The sequence below is a fragment of the Labrus mixtus genome, chromosome 11 (assembly GCF_963584025.1).
Source record: "Labrus mixtus chromosome 11, fLabMix1.1, whole genome shotgun sequence".
Taxonomy (NCBI): Eukaryota; Metazoa; Chordata; class Actinopteri; order Labriformes; family Labridae; genus Labrus; species Labrus mixtus.
In genome coordinates this window covers 17,367,164-17,388,874 of record NC_083622.1, presented here as the reverse complement: position 1 = coordinate 17,388,874, position 21,711 = coordinate 17,367,164, and the positions used below count along the sequence as shown (strand labels likewise).

The 21,711-nt window shown below is 40.0% G+C and overlaps 3 protein-coding genes across 3 annotated transcripts; all 3 read left to right on the top strand.

Annotated features, from left to right (window-relative positions):
• Positions 1-1,334: 1,334 nt before the first annotated feature.
• si:ch211-120k19.1 (uncharacterized protein LOC563199 homolog) lies at positions 1,335-4,304 on the top strand. Its single transcript, XM_061050391.1, has 6 exons — positions 1,335-1,481; positions 1,725-1,897; positions 2,102-2,445; positions 3,275-3,345; positions 3,454-3,483; positions 3,603-4,304. The coding sequence occupies exons 3-6, from the start codon at positions 2,112-2,114 to the stop codon at positions 3,720-3,722; spliced, it is 555 nt and encodes a 184-aa protein (XP_060906374.1). The 5' UTR covers positions 1,335-1,481; positions 1,725-1,897; positions 2,102-2,111; the 3' UTR covers positions 3,723-4,304.
• A 448-nt stretch (positions 4,305-4,752) lies between these two features.
• Positions 4,753-9,323, top strand: rpl18 (ribosomal protein L18). Its single transcript, XM_061050385.1, has 7 exons — positions 4,753-4,884; positions 5,514-5,600; positions 5,738-5,845; positions 6,643-6,741; positions 6,885-7,008; positions 8,183-8,252; positions 9,188-9,323. Exons 1-7 carry the CDS (start codon positions 4,882-4,884, stop codon positions 9,261-9,263), a joined length of 567 nt encoding a protein of 188 aa, XP_060906368.1. The 5' UTR covers positions 4,753-4,881; the 3' UTR covers positions 9,264-9,323.
• Positions 9,324-9,650: 327 nt separating this feature from the next.
• sphk2 (sphingosine kinase 2) lies at positions 9,651-21,242 on the top strand. Its single transcript, XM_061050384.1, has 8 exons — positions 9,651-9,778; positions 11,631-13,151; positions 14,820-14,969; positions 15,051-15,145; positions 15,263-15,378; positions 16,035-16,238; positions 16,348-17,947; positions 18,827-21,242. The coding sequence occupies exons 2-8, from the start codon at positions 12,689-12,691 to the stop codon at positions 18,887-18,889; spliced, it is 2,691 nt and encodes an 896-aa protein (XP_060906367.1). The 5' UTR covers positions 9,651-9,778; positions 11,631-12,688; the 3' UTR covers positions 18,890-21,242.
• The last annotated feature ends 469 nt before the right edge of the window (positions 21,243-21,711 follow it).

Below are 21,711 nucleotides of genomic sequence, written 5' to 3'. Positions count from 1 at the left end.
AAATGTGTAGGCTATATCTATATCCATCTTTCTCTACAGATCTAAAATAGATCTAAGAAAAATATCGGCCAATATATCGGTATCTGATTTTTTCTCTCCCTAATTTTGATATCGGTATCAGCCTCAACTTTTTTGATTTTCAAATCTACAACCAATAACATGCTGACATACACATACATTTTTTTTTTTTTTTTTTTTTTTTTTTTTTATCATATTGACTAGTAAAGTCACTTTTTTGGGAACTTGGTACATTTAAATTTACTTTACCATCCACTTCAAATCCTGCCATCTCCTGACTACAAATGGCATGACTTCCATTTCCCTCCATGTTTTAAGGAAGGCTTGGAGGACAAAACTTTACCTCTAACCTACGGTATATTCAACTGCTATGTATGGCCTCTTTAGTGTTCCCTATTAAGTAGAGTTTATTAACACCTTTCAGGAGCAGATGTCACAAAGTGCTTCACAATAAAGGATTAGAAAAAGTCATTAAAACAGACAGTTACATAAAATCAAATATAAACAGATCAAACAAAGTCTGAACAGATGGGTCTTTAACTGCTTTTTAAACATATCCACAGAGTTCACAGCTCTCAGTTCCCATGGGGAAGACAGATCCAAAACACAGCACAGCTTTTTGTGTATTGATTTTAATGATGCATTGAGAATCCGAGCCAGGTTTATGGCCATGTAGGTTTTTATAGAGCAGCTGATGGAAAGTGGTAGAGTCAGTCGTCTTTTAATCTGAAGGTTGATGATTCAATCCCAGCTCCCGCAATGTGGGAGCATTGACCCTCAAAATTGGTCCCAATGACATTAACTTCTATGGGATTAGTTAATACTGATGGCCACTCTCCATAACATCATCTGTCATCAGCCTGTGAAAGTGTGAATGTGATATGCAGTGTAAAAGTGGTCAGAAGACTGGAAGAGTGTACATACAGTGAGTTCTGTACAAGTCCATTTACTATACAAGGAATATACTTGACTGTTTGATGCAGAAAAATGATCATAAGAAAATGTTGTACAAGCTCTCCAAAAGTAAAACAAAAAATACATTTGAAAGACTTAAATATTAAAATATATATTAATATATATATATTAAATAAATATTACAAATATTATTGCTAAAATAAAATCTATTTCTTTGAAGAAAAGAGCAGTACACGTTTTCAAAGTATAGTTAGTTGCAGATAAACGAAAATAATGAAGTTTTATAAAATAGAGATTAGGAGAGTTCAGTTGAATGCAAGTCTTTTAAAAATGAGTAAACTACATCGTTTTCGTCCTTCTTCTCCGATACATTTGAAGGATTTGAACATCTTCAGCACTTTACTCATAGCAGGGAAGCATTTCTGCAGGAGTGGCATCTATTTATAGAGACACCCCGACCATGTGTCTCTGACCAGAGAGCTGCACAGTTTACTCTCTGCCTGCTGTGGTCTCAGTGCTTACACTTCAAAAAGTTGGACAACTCTGTGGTAAGTGATTTTAACTGGTGTACACGGACGTTATGGAAAATAATTCAAAAGTCAAGTTCTCAAAGATATAATTTATTATTTATTTAACTCACTCTGTCTTAAAAACAATGTGTGCCATATTGTCTCATTTAGTAACTAAACCTCAGACACTTAAACATTAAGTATAACAGCAAGACAGGATTTGTTTTTCCATAACTTTTTGACACTCTGTGTCTCCATTCCTTGCATGTGGTGTTTTCTCAGGTTTCTCTCCAGCAGGCTGATAAAAGTCTTATCTCACATTCTCTGCAACAGAGTCAGAACTTTGATCTGGTGAGAAAAATAAACTCCCTCACTGGCGTGCAGAGTGACCTGCATTAGATTCATCTCACTCCTCCTTCTCGTCCAACAGAGGGAGAGAAAAGCTCTTCTGAAAGGTAAGTTTCCCTTTTCGGATAAAATTCTGATTCAACACAGCCTGTTTTATTGCATTTGCTTGTGTCATGTATTTTGGTCAACATTTATAGGCTCATTATTTAGCTGCATTTCTTTTAAAGCCTCCATTACCCCAAAAGTGTCATCTTTTTAAAAGAGTCACACCCACTTGCTTTACTATGAAAATTGATCCTCTCTCTGATCAGGTCTGTCACCATGAATCGGGCCTGGGCTGTGTTCAAAGCCCACCCTTACATCAGTAACGTCCTGGGATACACAACACTGTTTGCTTCTGCTGACCTCATACAGCAAAGCGTGCTGGGAGGGAAACCCGCCGCAGGATCGCCAGCCGAGGAGTCAGCCGGCATTGACTGGTGTCAGACGGCTCGAGTTGCGACTGTCGGCTTCTGTTTCCATGCCAACTTCAACTACCACTGGCTGAAAGGGCTGGAGAGGATGCTGCCGGGAGGAGGGGTGAAGGCGGTGACAGGGAAAGTTGTGGTGGATCAGCTGATAGCAGCTCCTCTCACCATAAGTGCATTTTATATTGGTAGGAATTTTTTTTCTCCTCAATATCTTTTGTTGTGCAAAGTCTAAATAACTGTCACTTGTTTTGTCTGTGACATTCTAACTTAAACATGCTGGAGTACCATGTGCTCATAGAATATAGAGTAATTTACACTTCTTGAATTTATACTTTCCTCTGAGGCTTCCTGGAAATAACTGTGAAATATGTTTCATGAGGCCAGACTCTGACAAAGGCTTAAATAAGAATAGACAAACCTCAACTCTGTTCCCTCCAAGAGGAAATGTTTGCCTTTGAATCAGACTGAACAAGTAAAAGTACATTTTAATTTTGAAGCTTCAACAAAGAGAGTAACATTAAAACACCTTCACTGTTGTAAAATCTGCTGTGCTGAGCTGTGGCCTTTAATGAAGCAGGCCTCAGTGATTTATCGATCAGGATAGTTTTGAAGGATAATGATGGTTAATATGTTAATATTCAACAGATTACTGAGCGACCATCTCCCCTGTCATTACTGAATTTCCCTAAACTGTTTATGCTTAAGTCATTTTAGTTTGTCTTCATTAATCGTAAAATAAACCTTTTCCTCTTAATTGTTGCATGTTCAGCTAAAAATGTTCACTTGAATATTTACTAATTATTCAACCCATGATGCTTAGGGACATTATTCAGTAATGAGTCTGCAAAACAAAGTTTTGATTTTGTTGTTGTTTCAAAAACACGTTTCACAATATTAAAGAAATATGTTGTTCTAAATGAACATTTCTTACAAAGTAGGTTTGAAAGGTTCTTGTCTCTACTGTTTTTTAAATGAGTTTAATCAAAACATTTGACAACCAGCTCTACGTTTTAGGTTTGAGTTTACTAGAAAACAAAGATGACCCACTCGAAGACTGGAGACAGAAATTCTGGACATCTTACAAGGTACACATAAGGGTTGCCTTTTCAGATGATCACTCATTATTCCTCAAATACCGAGTAACAAATCTCTCTCTGTTTATCTATAACTCTGACTTCTGTTCCTCTCTTTAGGCTGGAGTAGCATTCTGGTCAACAATGCAGGTGACATATTTTTGTATTATTTCATAATTCAAGTAACTTTATGTCTGCAGTCTCACAGACATTTACACACAGATTTAAAACAACTTAACTGTTTGTTTTATGTCCTCCTCCCTCGTTAGGCAGTAAACTTCGCTCTGGTCCCGCCTGTGGCTCGGACAACATTTCTGGGAGGCATCGCTCTGGCTTTTACCATCTTCCTGTGTCACCTCAGAAAGCAGCCTAACCACACACTTGAATAAATCTAAGATTATTGGCTCCATGATGCAAGTTTTTAAAAGGAAAGACTTTTGTGTGAGAAACAACAGAAGGTAACAATATTGACATCATATTAGGCTAATTGAAAGGATGAGTTCAGATGCAGAGTGATCGGTTTTTCTGAGGAAACAAGAGGGACTCCTGAAATAAAACACAAATGTTGATTCAGCAGTTAAATCCTGCTTCTATACGTATTAATATCGTTATATTCTCTGAATACAGAGAGAGCTACACTGCGGTGTAATGATACTTTTCCTGCTGTTATTTTATCATATTGATTAGCTTTGTTGATGTCACTGTGTGTTTTTAAACCAATAATTAAAAAAGTTCTGTTTATTTGATTATTTTGTTTGGAAAACTGTAACGACCTAATCATGTTAAATTGTGAAAAGAATCATTTAATTGTAAATGCTCTCGATTGTTTTGTTTTTTAACATTTAATCTATTGCAGATTTTTTTTTAATAATTGGTTATTTCATATTTAGTTGTATTTCATAAATATTAAAGATGTAATTGTTGGTTGGAAAAGAAGAGTGGTGGTGATATTATAATAAATGTTTATTATATAAACATGCTTTTTTTTCAATTGGTTCCTTTACTTGACAATGAGTAAAACATGAGCTCTCCGCTCTGTGGCTGTTGAGAGGCTTGACTGATCACCACAACGTTTACACACAACATTGGATTATAAATAAGACCAAAATGTATTTTGCAACAGATGATGCTGAAGACTGTCTATGAAGGCTAGATGCCAATAAGAGTAATTACACATCATTATACACAATTGTTTGTGCAAGCTGTCTAGAGGATAGGCCTTCCAAGTAAAGAAAGCTATGTGTAAAATATGTAGCCTATTAAACCAATTTTGCAGTTTAATTGTAATTTAAATGACATAATAATGGCATAATTTAAGGAGCCACAAAGAGCAAAATTATTACAAAAATCCGAAAGTAGCCTACTATCAAAATCGTAGTTGTATGTCGCCGTCTCTACCACTAGAGGCAACAACCTAAACAGTGACTTGTTTTTCCTCTGCCCTGCAGGAAGCGCATGCTCTGCAGCCAATCAGAAACCTGAGATTTCAGCGCACTGTTTATCGCGAGACCTCGGCTCTTCCTTTTCCCTTTTCGCTCCGAGTCCAAGATGGTAGGTACCGCTAATAGAAATTTTAAAATACGATAGCTAGACTATCCACGGTCATCCTTTGAATTACAATGGCTCATCTTCATAATGTCAACACGAAATGGTTTTAAACACTATAAAGGTTACAGATCGGTCATGATTTCGAGTTATTTGATTCTATAAATCGTACTAGCTCACCCTGTGTGAAACCAAACAAGTGCTGCCCAGGCTGCCGCTACATTCCCTTTAGGTTGATTAGAGTCGAGCTTTGAAAGGAATGTAGAGAGCGGAATACTAGGTTTAAGCATAATTCATATTTCCCCGACGATAAAACCGTTTTTGTCGGGTTGTGTCCTGTTTTTATTGACGGGCTGCTTCGCTTTGCCACAGGTGAGCTAGCTGCTGAGTGTCAACGTGTGAACCGGCCTGTGCTAACCTTACATGCTAGCTGCTTTTAAAGTTATCCAAATGGGAATAAACATTGTCATTAATGATTCAATCTCTGCCTGTAGTTAAATGTTTTATCAGTGGTTTGTCTGCAGTTAACTTGCAAGTACACTTGAAGACGGGCAATTGAGTGTCTGAGATTTGTGAAGTGTTTTTCACTAAATCTCTCTCGAGGTGTTTAATTGTTTGTATTATTACTATTCCAGGGAGTCGACATCAGACACAATAAGGACCGTAAGGTGCACAGGAAAGAACCAAAGAGCCAGGATATCTATCTGAGGCTCCTGGTCAAGGTAACTTAACCCCCCTTATTTCAGTAGTACCACAAGTATTGACTTCTGTCATTCTGAGACACTCAAGTCTGTGTTTATACTTTGTAAATATTAACTTCATAGCTGTCTCATCTAATCATTCTGCTGTGGTCTTACAGTTGTACAGGTTCCTGGCCCGTCGCTCTAATGCTCCCTTCAACAAGGTTGTCCTGAGGAGGCTTTTCATGAGCAGGACCAACAGGCCCCCCATCTCCATCTCTCGTCTGGTCAGTCTAATCTCCCTCCTGTTCTCCATGATTCAATCCTGCTTTCTCTTTTCTCAAAGATGCGTTTGCTGTAAAATAAGTTATTGTTTTTTTTGGATGAGGAATTTATTTTAGACGAGGTGACGTGTGTTAACAGTTAAGATGAAGCTTTATTCATTTAGAGAAATTTACAACAACGGAGGCATCTTCAAAGTTTAGGCAGTAGTTTACCTGTTTTAGTTGATGCACACGATTTCTGCTTCAGAATTGAGGCCGATGTGAGCTTTTAATAATAAATACAGATTCTATCAGTGGTTTTTTTTTTTTTTATCAAATCTTATACTCGCAACATGTCAAAGTACAATACCATGAGAAGACCAGATTTTTTCTGATGAAGGCGAAAAAAATTTGTGTATTTTAACAAGTAACTACTTCTGTGACCAGCTCTGAAATAGTGTTAACCACCTTAAACTGATGCAGTTCTTCTTGGATGAAAAGTATCCTGTCTGCTTCAGTATGCCTAAAATGAATCTTCCCCTGCATCATGTCACGCAAAACTACTATGATCAATTGTTTCAAAATGTCTATATTTTAAATATCTTCCAGTAGTTGTATCAATTTTTTTTTTTTCATGCTGTCAGTGGGATGAAGATGTACTTTTTTTTGCCACAGAATTCATGTCCTCATCTGATCCTTAATTGAAGACAGTACTAAGTCTGTGCAGTTAGGCATTACGACTGTAAATGTTGATGCTGTTGAAGCCCTGTAAGCTCTTCGAATTTTGCATTAAATTTTGCCATTGTTTTCTTTGCTTCCAGATCCGAAAGATGAAGATGCCTGGTCGTGAGAACAGAACCGCTGTTGTTGTGGGATCTGTCACTGATGATGTCAGGATTCAGGATATCCCCAAGCTGAAGGTAACTCCTCCTTTAACAGAGGCAAAGTTAATCTATTATTGTTTGTCCCTACATTTCCATTCTGTCTATGACGATCTTCACTCATATGCATTGTTATTTGCGGTCTCTGAGATTGTCCTAACATCCTGTTTGTTGCCGCACAGATCTGCGCTTTGAGGGTAACTGATGGTGCCCGCCGCAGGATCCTGAAGGCAGGTGGTCAGGTGATGACCTTTGACCAGCTGGCTTTGGCTGCTCCCAAAGGACATGGCACTGTGCTGCTGTCAGGTAATAAAACATGAAGATTTATATTCATATCATTAATGCGATCATGAAATTTAAGTACTAATGATTCATTGTCTTGTCTGGCTATCAAACATGTACTACATCGAGGTTATTACAAATGTGGTGCTACTTGAGCATAACCGTCGAGACTAATAATAGTACTACACGTTAAATTACTAATTGTACCAAACATTGTGATAAGCGTCTACTCAACGGAAACCAAATAAATGGTTCCCTCTTTCATGGAGGGCATGGCTGCAGAATTCCAAGTCATTTAATTGTTATTGAGTTTTGACTATTTGTAATGAGCACATTGTGGGAGTCTGAATTTTTCATGATTATTAAGATAAATAACTTTATTTAAACAAGCGATGCTTTCTCACTACACATTCTTACGTTTTAATCATTTGAAGAAAGCCCATGAAATCTGCTACCCTCATAAGAGATGAAAAATAGTTATTTATTTTGGATTCAGGAAAGACATGATGCAAACTGTTTTTGCAAAAACTGAGATAGTTAACATTCAGGGCTTAATTAAAACATTGTGCAGGTCTAATTGAGCTTAGTGTGTGTGTGTGTGTGTGTGTGTGTGTGTGTGTGTGTGCTCTTTGCTTATAGTTACACATTGACTTGATGTAGTTCCCTTAAGGGGGCTTATTTAGATACTGGAATTTGGTGGGGGGGGGGGGGGGGGGGGGGGGGAACAAAATGATTAAGAAGTCATGTAGCTTGAACTGAGAAGTTTTCATCTGTATTTGGGATGCTAAATTGCAGTGCATATTTTCTCAACTTAACAACGTCGTTGTTGTTGTTTTTTTAGATCAAAAAAATGGAAAAAAGTATTTTAGGCGGCCAAACCTTTACCCTTAATTTCTACACAATTTAAAAAATGTCATCTAAACAGTTATACTAGTGATCAGTTTTCACTTGACATCTTATTTAGCTGCAATTTGAGCAGCAAAAGACCTGCTGCTCCATGAACTTGTAGTCAATTTCAGTCAAAGGTTTCCGTATAACAACCTTTATTAGTTCAGAGTTTTTCCTGCAAACAGGGTAACATTATTTGTTCAAATAAATGGGGTGAATGGTAGTGTGATTATTTTTGTCTTTGTGAAGTTTTTTAGGATGTGAAGCTTTTGTAACTGCTCTTTAATTTTCTTTTTACATTTCTTTTCAGGACCCCGCAAAGGTAGAGAGGTGTACAGACACTTTGGAAAGGCACCTGGAACTCCTCACAGCCACACAAAGTATGTTTTCAGATGATGTGTTTTTACGGTTGACAAACACTGAATATAACGGAACTTACAAATATGTCATAATGAAATTCAAACTCAAAAATGGAGCTCAAAGATGTCAAATTCAGGCTTGACAACTTTTTGTCACATGCTCTTTTTGTTGGATACTGACTGATACAATCTATCATGCTCATAGACTCAGTCCATACTTAATGTAGCTGGTCTCACAAAGTTAAAATTGACTTGAACTGTTTGCGCAATTTTTAGGAAAACCTAGGGACATCATTCAGTCTAGCAGCTCAGAACAACAAAAAACAGCATTTGATTTCAGAATTGTTTTGCCTTTTGAGTTTTCTGACATAGTTAGTGTTGTGTGTAGTTCTATGTAGACTTTCTATGTGGAATTAGTATGTTCTCTATTTGTTCTCCTCTGCTCTTTTGACCTGTCAAAGTAAAGGCTCATGTGATAAGAATAACATGGATGGCTTCCAATGCCACAGAAAGCCTGTATACACAATACTAGCATCTATTACCAAAGTAATATAGATTTCCTCAATTATAAATGTTTCATTTACACTGCATTTTTCACGGTTGGATGTCAGTCTGTAATATGAAGGCACTTTTATTGTCTAGTTAGTCATATGTATATTTTCTCAAGCGCTGTGATGCTTTTATTTATGGTACATTTTTTACACATGATAATCCAAACACAAGTCTGGAATAGGAGCGACATTGGAAACAACGAAAATGATTAGCAGTTTAGTCAGAGGGCAAATAATGACCCTTTCCCAATTGAGTGATGGTCCGTGCCAGGTAGGCTTTACCATTTGAAAGCAGATATTGATGCTGCTGGAGGAATAAAGCTAAGCTCTAGGTATCCTCAGTTTTATTACATGAATGTTGGCTTTTGTTGCAATATGTGTTTATTGTGAACTCTTCTTTTCCAGGCCCTACATCCGCTCCAAGGGCAGGAAGTTCGAGAGGGCTCGTGGTCGCAGAGCCAGCCGTGCTTACAAGAACTAATCTGTGTCTTTGTTTTCCATGCAATCTGATGCAAAATAAAAGATTGGCTGTACAAAATGATTTGCCTTTTGTGTGTTGTTTGGCAGCTTATACACCCTGTCAAATGCAGAAATAAATGATATCTTCTTAAATACTGTACATGATTTTTATCTGAATGACGTCATATTAGAGGACTGAAATATAAATGGTAAATTCTATCACCTTTTTAATACATTGTATATCCATTTAAGGTCCCCCATTGTGGGTTTTAAATGATTCACACGTGACGAATCTTCCTATCAGTATTGATATTAACTGGCCAGGAGAAAACATGACTTGGCCAGGAAGTGGGGGCCTGTCAATGATTGGAGAATGTCGGTGGGTGTTGCAATGTTTTCCTTATCGCCATTGGATTTCCTCTCCGCCGCTCAAAGCTGCTGCTGCTCCTGCGTCTCCAGGCACTTCCTGCACCGAGCCACAGTTTACAGGACAAGTGAGGGGACTATCTGTCGTCTGAAGACGGGGGTCAAGATGATGTGAGTTGGATTATCTTGCTTAGATATATTTTACTTGCTTCCTTCTCATCCAGGGCTGGAGAAAAAACACTTATTTACCAGTTTTTGTGTGACTCGGCTGGAGTATTATAACGCTGCTGGCTAACATTCCCATTATCTGCGCTAACTTAAATACCTCCAGAAACTATTCAATAAATGAAACACTGAATGTCAAATGGGAGATATTCGGGTTGCCAGCTAAAGTAACTAATAAAATCAATGAGAATTAATCTTAAATTGTATAGAAAGTAAGCTTGAAGATGGGCTTCATGTTTAGTAGCGATGTGCTAGCTGCTGCTAAGTGACACGCTATGTTGTTGCTCCTGTCTGGCTGCAGTTTACTGTAGTCATAACACAAGCTGGCGTTTGCTAACTCCTTGGTTTTTTACCCTGTTTTCAACTTTAAACGCTTTCTTCTTGGTGATATTTAACGATACTCTCAAATTCCCGAAAGAGAAGTGTCAAACCGCAGGCAGAGGAGTGAAGTTAGTCAGCTGGCTAACCTGTCAACCTGCTAGCTAGCGTGAGGTGGATGACAGCGCTTAAGTTTAATGGTTAAAGAACTATCTAACTTTACATTATCAGGGTTATTAGTCAAGCTGTCATCGCTGCTGATAAGAGTCTAGCAGTGTGTGTGTTTAACTAGCACGGGAATGCTCTTGTTATCAAAGTATGAGCTGACAGAAACTTGCCCAAATTACCCCTAAGTCACCCAACAGTGGGCTCATTGTGTGGGAGACAGATTTAGCTGGCTGACATTATTTCTGGGTGTCCCCGCCCTGCATTTCAAGGACATGAGGTGCAACAATGGGCATCAGTGAGGTCCATTTTACTGAGATTTTTTTTTTTTTTTTTTTTTATCAAGACAGGACATCGGCCAAGTATTGATTTTGTCTGCACCAAGGCTTGCATAATGTTTCCTGCCTGTTATCAAACTTGAAAGAAAGATGTGACATGTTTATTAATATATACCCAAGTCCCATTGTGATAGTCCACTAATTGAACTCTGAGGTAACACTGCTGACTTTCACCTTTACAATACTGTAATCTGACCCTAATCCGTTATACAGAAAATAGATTTATAGTAGAAGGCACTTTATTGTGATATTTTAGTATAGGGGCCACCTTTGAATTACTACAAAATAAGTAAACATATTTTTGAATTATGTGTTTCGTGTGTATCAACAAGTTCCAAACTGCTTTAATATTCTCATTAAGAACACATTTCTTCGTTGGGACCTTTTTTTTTCAAGATTGTTAGGCACTAATGCGTATTGCAAAGCTCTAAATTCCAGTTCTCCTTTATTTCACAAGTATGCAGACTTCAAATCCTAGATTCAAATAGTGAAACACTGTTTCCCCTTTGTTCCCTAGACAAAAGCCCTGAATATGAAAACACCAACCAGATGTGGTCATTATTCTCATGCAACCTTTCATCCATTGCAATGTGGTGTCTCAGCAAGGCTGTTGAGGATGTGTGATTGTGAGTCATTTTGTGCCGAGACATAATGCCCCTTGACCTAAAGTCAAGGGGCATAATAGATTGTGTGTTGCTACACACTGTAACTCTAATCTCTTCTTCTTATCGTGGTGGTTCTTCTCTGTACTTGTTCTACTGGTACTGTGAAAATGTGAAACAGAAATAGTCACATTTGCTCAGGTCAATTGCAGGTGAATTTTCTGCACGATATATTGAATTTATTTTCTTACGTATTTTTCCTTTTTAATGTTCAATTTTCAGCTATCTGTTCTCTAAAAGCACTAGTAATTGAACATTAAATATCTTCTGAATTTTGCAGTTGACTGTTTGCCTCTCTGTTTTTGTGTGGTTCAGGAACAGAGGTCATTGGGCGGGAACGTGAGGCTTGACTCAAGGATTTAACAATGACATAAACTAAGGACCCACCTGGAACTGTCTCCTTGTTTGTCTTTTGTTTTGTTTCTTTTCCTTTTTTTTTTTGTTGTATTTTTGGTTGTTGGATGTCCACCTTTCCTGCCTTGTGTTTACCTGCTTGTCACGAAACTTTAATTGGTTACACTACTGTCTAGAGGTCTGACCTTGTCCCTCCTCTTGTCTGCCTCCTTTCGATCACTGAGATTAAAGATAGCGATAAAGGTATCAAAGGTCTTGAGCCTGCACTTATCATATCTTTGTGGCATTAATTATCCTTTTCGCAGACAGACACTTACCATGCAACATACTCTACAGAATTCTTTGCATGTGCTTTAATTGAATCGATATAGCCTCCTTGTCTAAACAGGGTGTGTTTGTTTGTCTTAATCATACTCAAGTGATCATTTTTTCAATGCAACTAAGTCTCAGTTTTTTCCTTTGTGTAATTATTTAAAGATTTATCGTCGATGTCGTGTAGCTGCTCAGCTGCAATGCTATTATCTTAGCAGCATATAGGCTGCTGGAAGATGTAATTTAAACATTGTTTTAACGTATGCAATCTTTGTGAAGAAGATCACTTGTTGAAAATGACTGATTTAATTGTTGAAAATATTCTTTAGTATGTTGAAATCTTGCTGGCAGTTAACTGTAGAAGATCAAACTGTCATGGGATCTTTCTAACTGTGACACAAAGACTGTTTGATAGCAGATCCCATCTCCACTGGATAAATACTCTAAAGAGAAGAACCTTTAAACTGGAAGGAGTTAGATGCGGACAACAGACAGGAGCCAGCTGACTTTTGATGACTTCTTGAATTAAAACACTGAAGAAGGAGAATGATTTTGAGGAGATTTCAGGGATAATGTTCTCGGACTGACATTCAGATATGTTTTGATTTTCCCTCCAAACTCAACTCTTCAAGTCTCTAACTGTAGACAACACTTCAGTAAATTCTACACTAAAGTTTGATATACTGACAGTTCTCGATAATCCGAGGATGCGGTCTCCACAACCTTCTTCACCCTCCACAGCAGAAGCCCTCCTTCATGGCCAGTTTGCCAGCTGGGGATCCGGCAGCAACAGTAACAATAACAGCTGCCCCAACAGTCCTGGTGGTCCAGGGGGACTCTCCCCGGCCGCCTCCCCAACTCTGACACCGGCTTCCAACTATGCCTTGACCCTGACCCACACCCACATACACATCCAGCGCCTGTCACCACGACCGGGGAAGGAAGCCCGTCTCCTGCTGCCTTTATCAGAGCTAGTGGGATGCAGCTGCCCCCGTGCCCCTGCGCCCCCTCTCCTGGTGCTGTACTGGTACCCGCCAGGCAAACGACGGAAAGGGGTGTCCAGGCGCAGGCAGGTAAGGGCGTACCTTGCAGAAAGCAGACCTGAAGCTGAGAGGTGGTCAGCTGCTGTGCAATGCCTACTCAGAGATGTGACCGTCACTGCTGACACAGGTGAGTGTGTGACTCACTAAAGGGATTGGGGGTACTTGTGAGAAGGTGTTTTGCGTTATAGGACCATATTAGGGATTTTACTGGTGAACTACACATCTCATTCCATCACTACTTCACCTTTAACTGAATGCATTTTCCTTCTGTTCTTATTGATACTTGCATCAAAAAGGCAGTCCATGAACGTTGTCACTATATTTTTAGTCAGACTATATAACCGTAGGCGTGCTCCTTTTATTTAGGATTCCTTTTTATTTACATTTGTGGGATTTAAGTGAACAGCTTAATAAGTGGGGCAACATTGTAAATTCACTGCTGATAATAGCTGTATTTAATTTGGCTGACCTTTACACGTAATCCTTCAATCAGGCTTTAATTCCTGTTGTGTACTACATGAAACTATGCATTGTTGTCTCGTGCTGCTTTGATTTATGCCTGCTTTGTAAATGCTAAATAAAGCTTAATGTCACATTGATCCAGGACCTATCAGTGTGTACAGCACCAAACTATTTGTCTCTGAATGCTACCAAGTCTTTTACATGTAGCAAGAAAATACAAAGTGAGATTAACAAGACTAATACAGCCTAAGAGCGGGGGGGGGGGGGGGGTATTTGGCTTGAATTGTATTTGTTTATTTATTGTTTCTACAAATGTTTCTTGACTTTATTTATCTAACAATTCTTTGTTTTTTCTACCCTTATCTGTCCTGCACACATGGTCTATATCATTCAATGTTAAAAGTAGAGACAGTGAGGGTGGGGCTGCTGCAGCCCACCATCCCTTCTCATGTGCTGTATCCCCAGCCTAAATAATCAAAGAGATAGCAAGACCCTGCAAAGTGTTTACTTTCACTGTGTGCCCCGGCATGTTATCCTGTCTCCTTCCTCTTTAGACTAGATCTTAACCTTTAATTCTCTTTAATCTTTCTGTCACTTATTTAACTCAGTGTTTATCATAACTGCCACAGTGATAATGCTGCCATTCATTTTTAATTCGTACCACTCCTCTGTTTGTTTCCTGCCTGCTCTTGTCTCATACTCTGCAGCAGTGTTTGGACTGAGTTTGTCAGCCTTCTGCTCAACCCCTTGTGTCTGCTCCACCGCTCCCTTAGCGTTAATTATTTTACCTAATCGCTCCATTTGTGAATTACTGGCTTGATTCTGTCAGTTTTTGTATCCATGTACACATTGTAGCTGTGGGTTAACTTATCGCTCTGTTGATTTGCTTTAGTGTAGTTTGTTGCATAATCCTGGACTATCTGAGAGTGCAGTCCTTTCATTGCCTCCCCTGCACCGCTGGTATCCATCTTTACCTCCCTTAATGTTATATTGTTTTTTAGAAGCTAATCGTGTTAGACGACAGATAATGGAAGAGTTGTCTAATTTATAAATAAGAAAGGACTGATTGACTGATCCTTCTCTTCAGAGTGCTAAATGTAATCTTTCTCTTGTATCTGAGTTTAAATCATTAACAGACACGATTTGTGGAGTGTGAAGTTTATCCGGTTAGGTGAAATAAGAAGTGCTGACAGTCTGGGGTTGGGTAAGGTTATGGAATGACAGCTCCCAGTTAGCTTTAGGTGCAGTGAACCTTAATTTCCCTTCTTTGTTCTGGACAAAAAAAACTGCATCTGTTTTAATGCTCTAATGCACTCCCTCCTTTTTGATACAGAATTTTCAAGAAGTCTTCTACCTCGTCCCAGGCGATTACTGTTATTGGTCAATCCTTTCAGTGGGAGAGGCCAGGCCATGCAGTGGTGTCAGACCCACATCCTGCCAATGATCAGAGAGGCCAACATTAGTTATAACCTCATACAGACAGGTAACACATCAACGGCAAAGGTAGCACCATAACACAAATAACTATAGTTTATAAGATATTAACTGCATGAATCTGTCTCAGAACGTCAGAATCATGCCAGAGAGCTGATCAGAGAGATCCCGCTCCAAGAGTGGGATGGCATCATCATTGTCTCTGGAGATGGCCTTCTGCATGAGGTGTGTAACTTCTAACTTCAGTAAAGATATTTATTGTGTGTTTTTGTCTTACATACATGCACAGCTTAAACTGTGTCCACAGAGGATTTTCTGAATGTTTGTGTTTTGTTCCTGCAGGTTATTAATGGGCTAATGGAGCGTGCTGACTGGGAACAAGCAATAAAAACACCTGTAGGCATTTTGCCCTGCGGGTCTGGAAATGCACTGGCTGGCTCAATCAACCACAACGCAGGGTAAGCATATATCGCATTCATATCTGGGAGGTTGATCATTTTTTTGTCCTCTCCAGTTGAACCTTGAACATTAGGATCTGTAGGTACTAGACGAGGTGTTTAAGGTGAATCCTAGATCAAGAGCTCTGATATGATATCTCCTCTTTGCATTTTCTTGGTAGTTTAGATCCTGTTTGCTGACAATCTGTTCTATAATGTGTTAAACATGCAGCTTTAGTACCTCTACTATCCTGCTGACTTTATGGTGTGTATCATCACACCTCTATATGACAACTTTCAATATGCTTATCAAACATATATGGCATGACAAACGTCCCTGTGAGGGTTGGATCTTTAAGGGCTTCAAACATCAAAAAGGGATTTGTTGATTGTGATGTTGTATTAACATGGAAAACCTATGATCACCTATCATCCCTATGATAGATATAGACACACATATGTGGATTTATACAGTCAGATCAACCTAATTTAAAGAGTTGTTTCATCTTATCTTTAAACAAAAGAGTACAGTGCTGCTCCGTATCACCACCTTGTTATCTATATTGAGATTTATCTGAAAGCTTAAGGACTCTGCATTGACCTTTCATCTGTACAGTTCCTTTTTTTTTATCTGTTATGACAGGACATGTTGTTGTCTTTATTTTTGGTCTCCTCAGGTATGACATGTGCCTTCGGGAGCCCCTCCTTTTGAACTGCTGCTTCTTACTCTGCCGAGGCGGTGTCCAGCCCATGGATATAGTCTCCGTGACGACCAGCCCTGCTTCCTCCAACAACAGTCGTGCTGCGGCACCCAAGAGACTGTTTTCTTTCCTTTCTGTTGCCTGGGGCTTTGTGTCCGATGTGGACATAGAGAGTGAGAGGTGGGTGTGTAGTTGCCTTTACTAGATAGGATAACTAGATAAATTGTTGTGCAGTATCACCTGTTTTTAACCCAAAGATATCTTTACATTGAATATGTTTTTGTTTCAGGTATCGTGGCCTGGGCTCAGCGCGCTTCACCCTGGGCACCCTGGTGCGCATTGCTTCTCTTCGATCCTACAAGGGTCGTTTGTCCTACCTGCCGCCCTCCATTTGCCCCACGTCACCCGATACCACACCCCCTCCGCCAAGGAGACCCCTCTCCCGCAGTATCACTGAAGGTCTGGAGGGCTTCTGCCGAACCCCCATCCATCGCACCTGCTCTGACATGGGCATCAGTGAACAGAGGAGCCTGCGTAAGGGTGAAGGAGAACAAGAAAAAGAGGAGAGGCAGAGAGAAAGGGAGAGGAGAAGGGAGAGGGCCAGGGGGGGTGGGTCTGGCGTGGTGAGGGCGAGCAGCCTGGCGGAGGACAGAGAGAGGGAACGGGAGGGGGAGATGGAAGCAGAAGAGGAGAGGTCAGGGACGTGCTCGGAGAGGTCGGGGACAAGTTCTGAATCAAACGAAAGGGATGACTGCAGTATGGGAAAGGAAAGATTGGAGGGGATCAAGGATGAAAGGGAAGATGAGTTAGGGGTGGAGCAGGACTCCAGTGAGATTGAGGAGGAGGATAGGGAGAAGGATGGGGATGGAAGTGGGGGTTCTGTAGAGGAGAGGAGAGAGCGTGGAGAAGGCTGTGGGGTGGACATGGGGCGGGAGGTGAATGAAGAGCCAGAGAATTGTCTCGCTTACCAAGATAACCTCCAGGAAGCCAGAAAGGCTCTCAGAAAGAATTCAGCCCCTTCAAGCCAGATAGCCAACGACCTCTTTAGCCAGCCTCTCAGTCAGGAGGTTAACGCAGACTCCAGGACCTCATACGGGGTAGAGGACTTGGATCTGAATGGGACCTACTACCAGAAAGAAGACTACCCACTGGACGTTGCTCGAGAACGAGCTCTAACCATTTCATCTCCCTTTCGTCACTCTCCCTTCTCTTACAAGCCCAAGACCCTGGACCAAAACCAGAACGCCTCCCGGCCGCGGCCCCTCTCCCTCCTCCAACACTCCCACTCAAACTCTCTCCCCCCTAAGCTCCCCTCTCTCTCCCTCTCTCTTTCCCCCACACCCCCCTCTTCCCCTTCATGTGCCTCCCCACACTCCTCATCCTACCTCGTCCCCCGTCCTAACACCCCAAACTCCGCCTCGCCCTCACCCTCTGTACGTACGCCGTCCTCGTCTTTTAACTTTGACATTGCCGAGCCAGCAGGACCCCAAAAGAACCGTCCTTTTGTCTCACTGCCTTTAAATATACCTAGAGATGACTTGCTACCCCCGCTAGACCAACCCCTTCCTACCAGAGACTGGGTCACCATCGAAGGGGACTTTGTCCTGGTCTTGGCTCTGTATCAGACCCACCTCGGGGCAGATCTTCATGCTGCACCTCAGGCCAGGTTTGACGACGGGCTGATCCACCTGACCTTTGTGCGGGCAGGAATCTCCAGAGCCACTCTACTGAGACTGTTTTTTGCCATGGAAAGAGGGACCCACCACTCCGTCAACTCGCCGTACGTGAGCCATGTGAGCTGCAGGGCCTTCAGACTACAGCCTCTCTCCACACGGGGGACACTCACTGTTGATGGAGAGCTGGTGCCCTATGGGCCCCTTCAAGCACAGGTCAGAGATGAGGATAAATTATACTGAGTCCCGAATGTGAGAATGTCATGAAATGCTGTAATCTGAGTGAAGATGACACATCCTCTAGATCTAAAAAATAATAATACACACACTCATGTGACTGTTATACTGTATGCTTTGCAGGACAGTGCCATTGGTAGTAGTAGTAGTTGTTGATAGCAAATCAAAATTAATTGAAAGACTGCTGAATTTTGGTAAAAATATGTTTTTCAATATGGCAGGCTGCAGTTTGTGATCTGCACATGGAGTGTTGTCTAATTTAGAAGACTGTATATTGTGCAGAATCATGGCTAATACCTTTTTTTAAAGCTTCTGTGAGTGACTCTTAACTGGTTATAAAACAGACTGAAATGTATACCCATGTGTACATCTATAGTTAACAAGGCCATCATTGATGAGACCAATTGTTTCTATAAACGGATATTTAATGCCTGAAATCGCTGCCGCAGGGTAGGTATCATCAAGGGGGTTATAGCCAAAAAAGCCTTTATTTACATTTTCCAGGGGAAAGATTTACTATGAATGATGTGTTTGGCTGCTAAAAGACAGCAGATTGAGACTAAGCATAGAGATAAGAGATACCACTTTGTCTACAGGGGTACGCCAAAATCATTACAAACGAAAAGTTCCTCACAGAAGCTTTAATAGGCTTTTAATGATCCATTGTTAAGATAATCATTCAAATGATTGACAGTGTATATATTTATTCATGTATTAGTGAACTGTTTTTTTTTGTCCCAAAGCTAGTAAGGAACTGTGTTGTATCTCTAGCAGTTGTACCATTAACTCTAAAGTGTTAAGGAGTTGCTGTGATTATTAGTGGTAACTTTTTTTTCCTGATCTGTCATTACTTCACAGGTTCATCCCTCCATGGCTCGTCTCATCGTCGGTGACTGTGGAGTGAAGATTACCAGATTCTAATCAGCGGCCATTTGAGCTGATTGACAGATACAACACTCTGCTGAATTATGTAATCTGTGCTGCCATCTTTACTCTGAACGAGAAGGGCGGTGTGTCTGAGAGACTTAGAAAATAGCCTGGATTGCAGGAACTGCTTTTCTGGGGTTTAATGAAAGGGATAACCCACCGAGCCACGCATCATTGGAGCATGACTGCAAGGATTAATAGCGAATTTGAAAATGGATGAAAAATGCGCCTCATTGCACAGCTGTTGGATTATATTCAGCATACCCTGAGAAGCATGAAAACTGCACAGCCTGGGATAATAAGAGGGAAGAACAATCTAATGTGTATGGGTTAATTTGTGCAGATAGTGCATGTATTGGATGTATACATAGTAGTATGCATGCAGATAAGCACTACCTGATTGTTGCCTTTCAATGACATGGAAAGAAATCATCAAATTGTTCTTAAACAAGGAGAAATATAAAAACTACATTCAAATTGAGTTGGGCAAACACCCAATAAACTTGTCCCCAACCCTCAATCCTCAGCCCCACTCCAATGTTCAACATGTTTGAATATGAAACCTTCCGTCCCTGATAGTAATGCCTTATCTGACACTGGACACTACAGTTGTATCTTTGTCCTTACCTATTTATGTAAGAAACAAACATTTTCTCAATTGTGATCCACTTTATCAGAGTTTCCGTCCATAACGTAAAAGCAAAGGTGTGCTTACACACTTACAGTAGACCTGTTTGTAGACCCACCTACCTACTGTTATCTTTGTGCAGCTCTTCACCACTTTTAAGCACCAGTGGAGAAAAACGTGGATACATATTCACTTTGATGTCTTCAGTTAATGCAAGTGACTCAATGCAAAGCAGCTCGATCAAGCTTTTCAGGGTCATATCATTTGTAGGAGCGATTGAACAGTTGACAGAGACCATAACTGACATTTTTACATAACCTGCCTGTTTTCCTTAGCCAGTGGGGGCATGATGATGAACATATTGAACATAAAAAAATGTGTGAACAAAGCAAGCTTCTCTTACAGTTTCAAAGCTGTTTATTTCAAGGATTGCATCAGAATCCCACACGTTTGCCCTTAGCAACTTATCACTTTCTCTGAGTAATCATCTTTGGAAGCTTATGATATATCAAGCCTCTGCTTAGTAACAAGTAGTGCATTTGTTTTGCACAATAACTGGAGCACAGAAAATCACAAAGATTAGAATACATATTAACCTTTAGACACATCTAACACATAATCAGATGTTCTAGAAATTGCATATTTCAAATGCATAACAAATATATCAAATCACATTCCTCGGCTGAAATGAATTAAATGTTTCAATTAGAACACTCATAGCTTTGGTAAGGCAGGACTGACTGATTACACGATCATTTAGATGCTTCCTGCTGCAGAGACAAAACAAGGACACCAGCAGCTCTGTTTTTTCATGTCACACTTTATGGTTCATAGATAAATCAGATGGATGGAAAACAATGTTCGCAGTTAGAAATCATCCTGCAGCAGAGCATTCTGAGTGACTGATAGTTTGGGTTTAAAATGTCATTTATCTAGAGAGCATCACTACGTCCAAATGATGACTTGCTCCTTTGTGAAATCAAACCTCACACCTTTGAGCTCTACTATGAACTGTGTCTTATAAATAAATTGTTGAAATGCTATAGTAGAAACCTGCTGATATATTTGGTCTGGAGGTAGGGTGAATCATTAGCATTTGCAGCGTTTCAATCAGTAAGATTATGTACTGACTGCTTGGGTCATCAACATACTGTATGTGTCTTGGATATGTCCAGACAAATGAATGCCTTTGTATTATGAGCCTGTAAATTCTGGCTGTTGATCATGAACTGTTCAAACTTGACCGCAGAAAATGGAGTAAAAGTCTTTGCTCACCAGGCTGTTATTTTTCTTCCATAGTTCATTATTTGAGCGCACAATGCAGCTAGTCTACCACAACTACACTATGCTTACACTGCTACAGACAGGTTTGTGCAACATTTTGAGTCTAGACTTGTAACATTACCAAACGGAAGAATCTATAGACACGTAAGATGGAGTTTTTTGCCAAAATGTTTACTCTGTGTTGAAGAGACTTAGTTATGCCAGTTTACGTTCCTAAACATTTTGTCGTCTATGACCATAGCTAGGAAAAGGTGGTGTTACAGACCAATCTGATTCGACAATGTTTGGGTTCAACCCTCAGAATAATGCCATTAAGATTTATTTAGGTGACCGCCTCTAATGAAATTGTAATTATTACTAAAAGGATGAACATATATGCATATGAAATGTACAGTTAATAGTTATATATGGTTTTGAATAAATGTACCTTGATAATTTTGTCTCAAGGAAATCTGCTGTACTTTTGTCCCACAAATGTATATCCTCCCTTATAGTCAGAAGTGTTCGTATGGCATCAACAGAGGGAAGCTGTTTTGATCTGCAGCTTTTTGCGATAGCCTTTTAAAGCAACTACCCATGGACCAAACGATAGTTATCCTCCGTTCCTCTCATTAAACTAATATAAGCAATGAAAAAATGTCAGGCCGATTCATTACTTTATAATGAACCCACAGGTTACAATTATATCGCTAACGGCTGTTTCCAAAGTCGAGATTGAACTGTAAACACCAACTTTTGTCCTGAGAGCACTAACTACAGTTTCATGTCTTTGCTAAATCAATGTGCTGATGAAGCCAGTTAAAGCACAGTAACTGCTACTAAATGTTTTGGCGACATCATTTAATCAAATAGACATGCTTGGTTTGGGGCGCCGGTGACCTAGTGGTTGTTTTGCGCATTCAGG

Excerpts from the sequence above, each read along its gene's own strand:
- si:ch211-120k19.1 (XM_061050391.1), top strand. The coding sequence starts at position 2,112 with ATGAATCGGGCCTGGGCTGTGTTCAAAGCCCACCCTTACATCAGTAAC. Across the intron at positions 2,446-3,274 it reads CATAAGTGCATTTTATATTG|GTTTGAGTTTACTAGAAAAC; the intron begins GTAGGAATTTTT and ends TCTACGTTTTAG. Across the intron at positions 3,346-3,453 it reads AATTCTGGACATCTTACAAG|GCTGGAGTAGCATTCTGGTC; the intron begins GTACACATAAGG and ends TCCTCTCTTTAG.
- sphk2 (XM_061050384.1), top strand. The coding sequence starts at position 12,689 with ATGCGGTCTCCACAACCTTCTTCACCCTCCACAGCAGAAGCCCTCCTT. Across the intron at positions 14,970-15,050 it reads TTATAACCTCATACAGACAG|AACGTCAGAATCATGCCAGA; the intron begins GTAACACATCAA and ends AATCTGTCTCAG. Across the intron at positions 15,146-15,262 it reads GAGATGGCCTTCTGCATGAG|GTTATTAATGGGCTAATGGA; the intron begins GTGTGTAACTTC and ends TTGTTCCTGCAG.
- rpl18 (XM_061050385.1), top strand. Across the intron at positions 7,009-8,182 it reads TGGCACTGTGCTGCTGTCAG|GACCCCGCAAAGGTAGAGAG; the intron begins GTAATAAAACAT and ends ATTTCTTTTCAG. Across the intron at positions 8,253-9,187 it reads ACTCCTCACAGCCACACAAA|GCCCTACATCCGCTCCAAGG; the intron begins GTATGTTTTCAG and ends CTTCTTTTCCAG.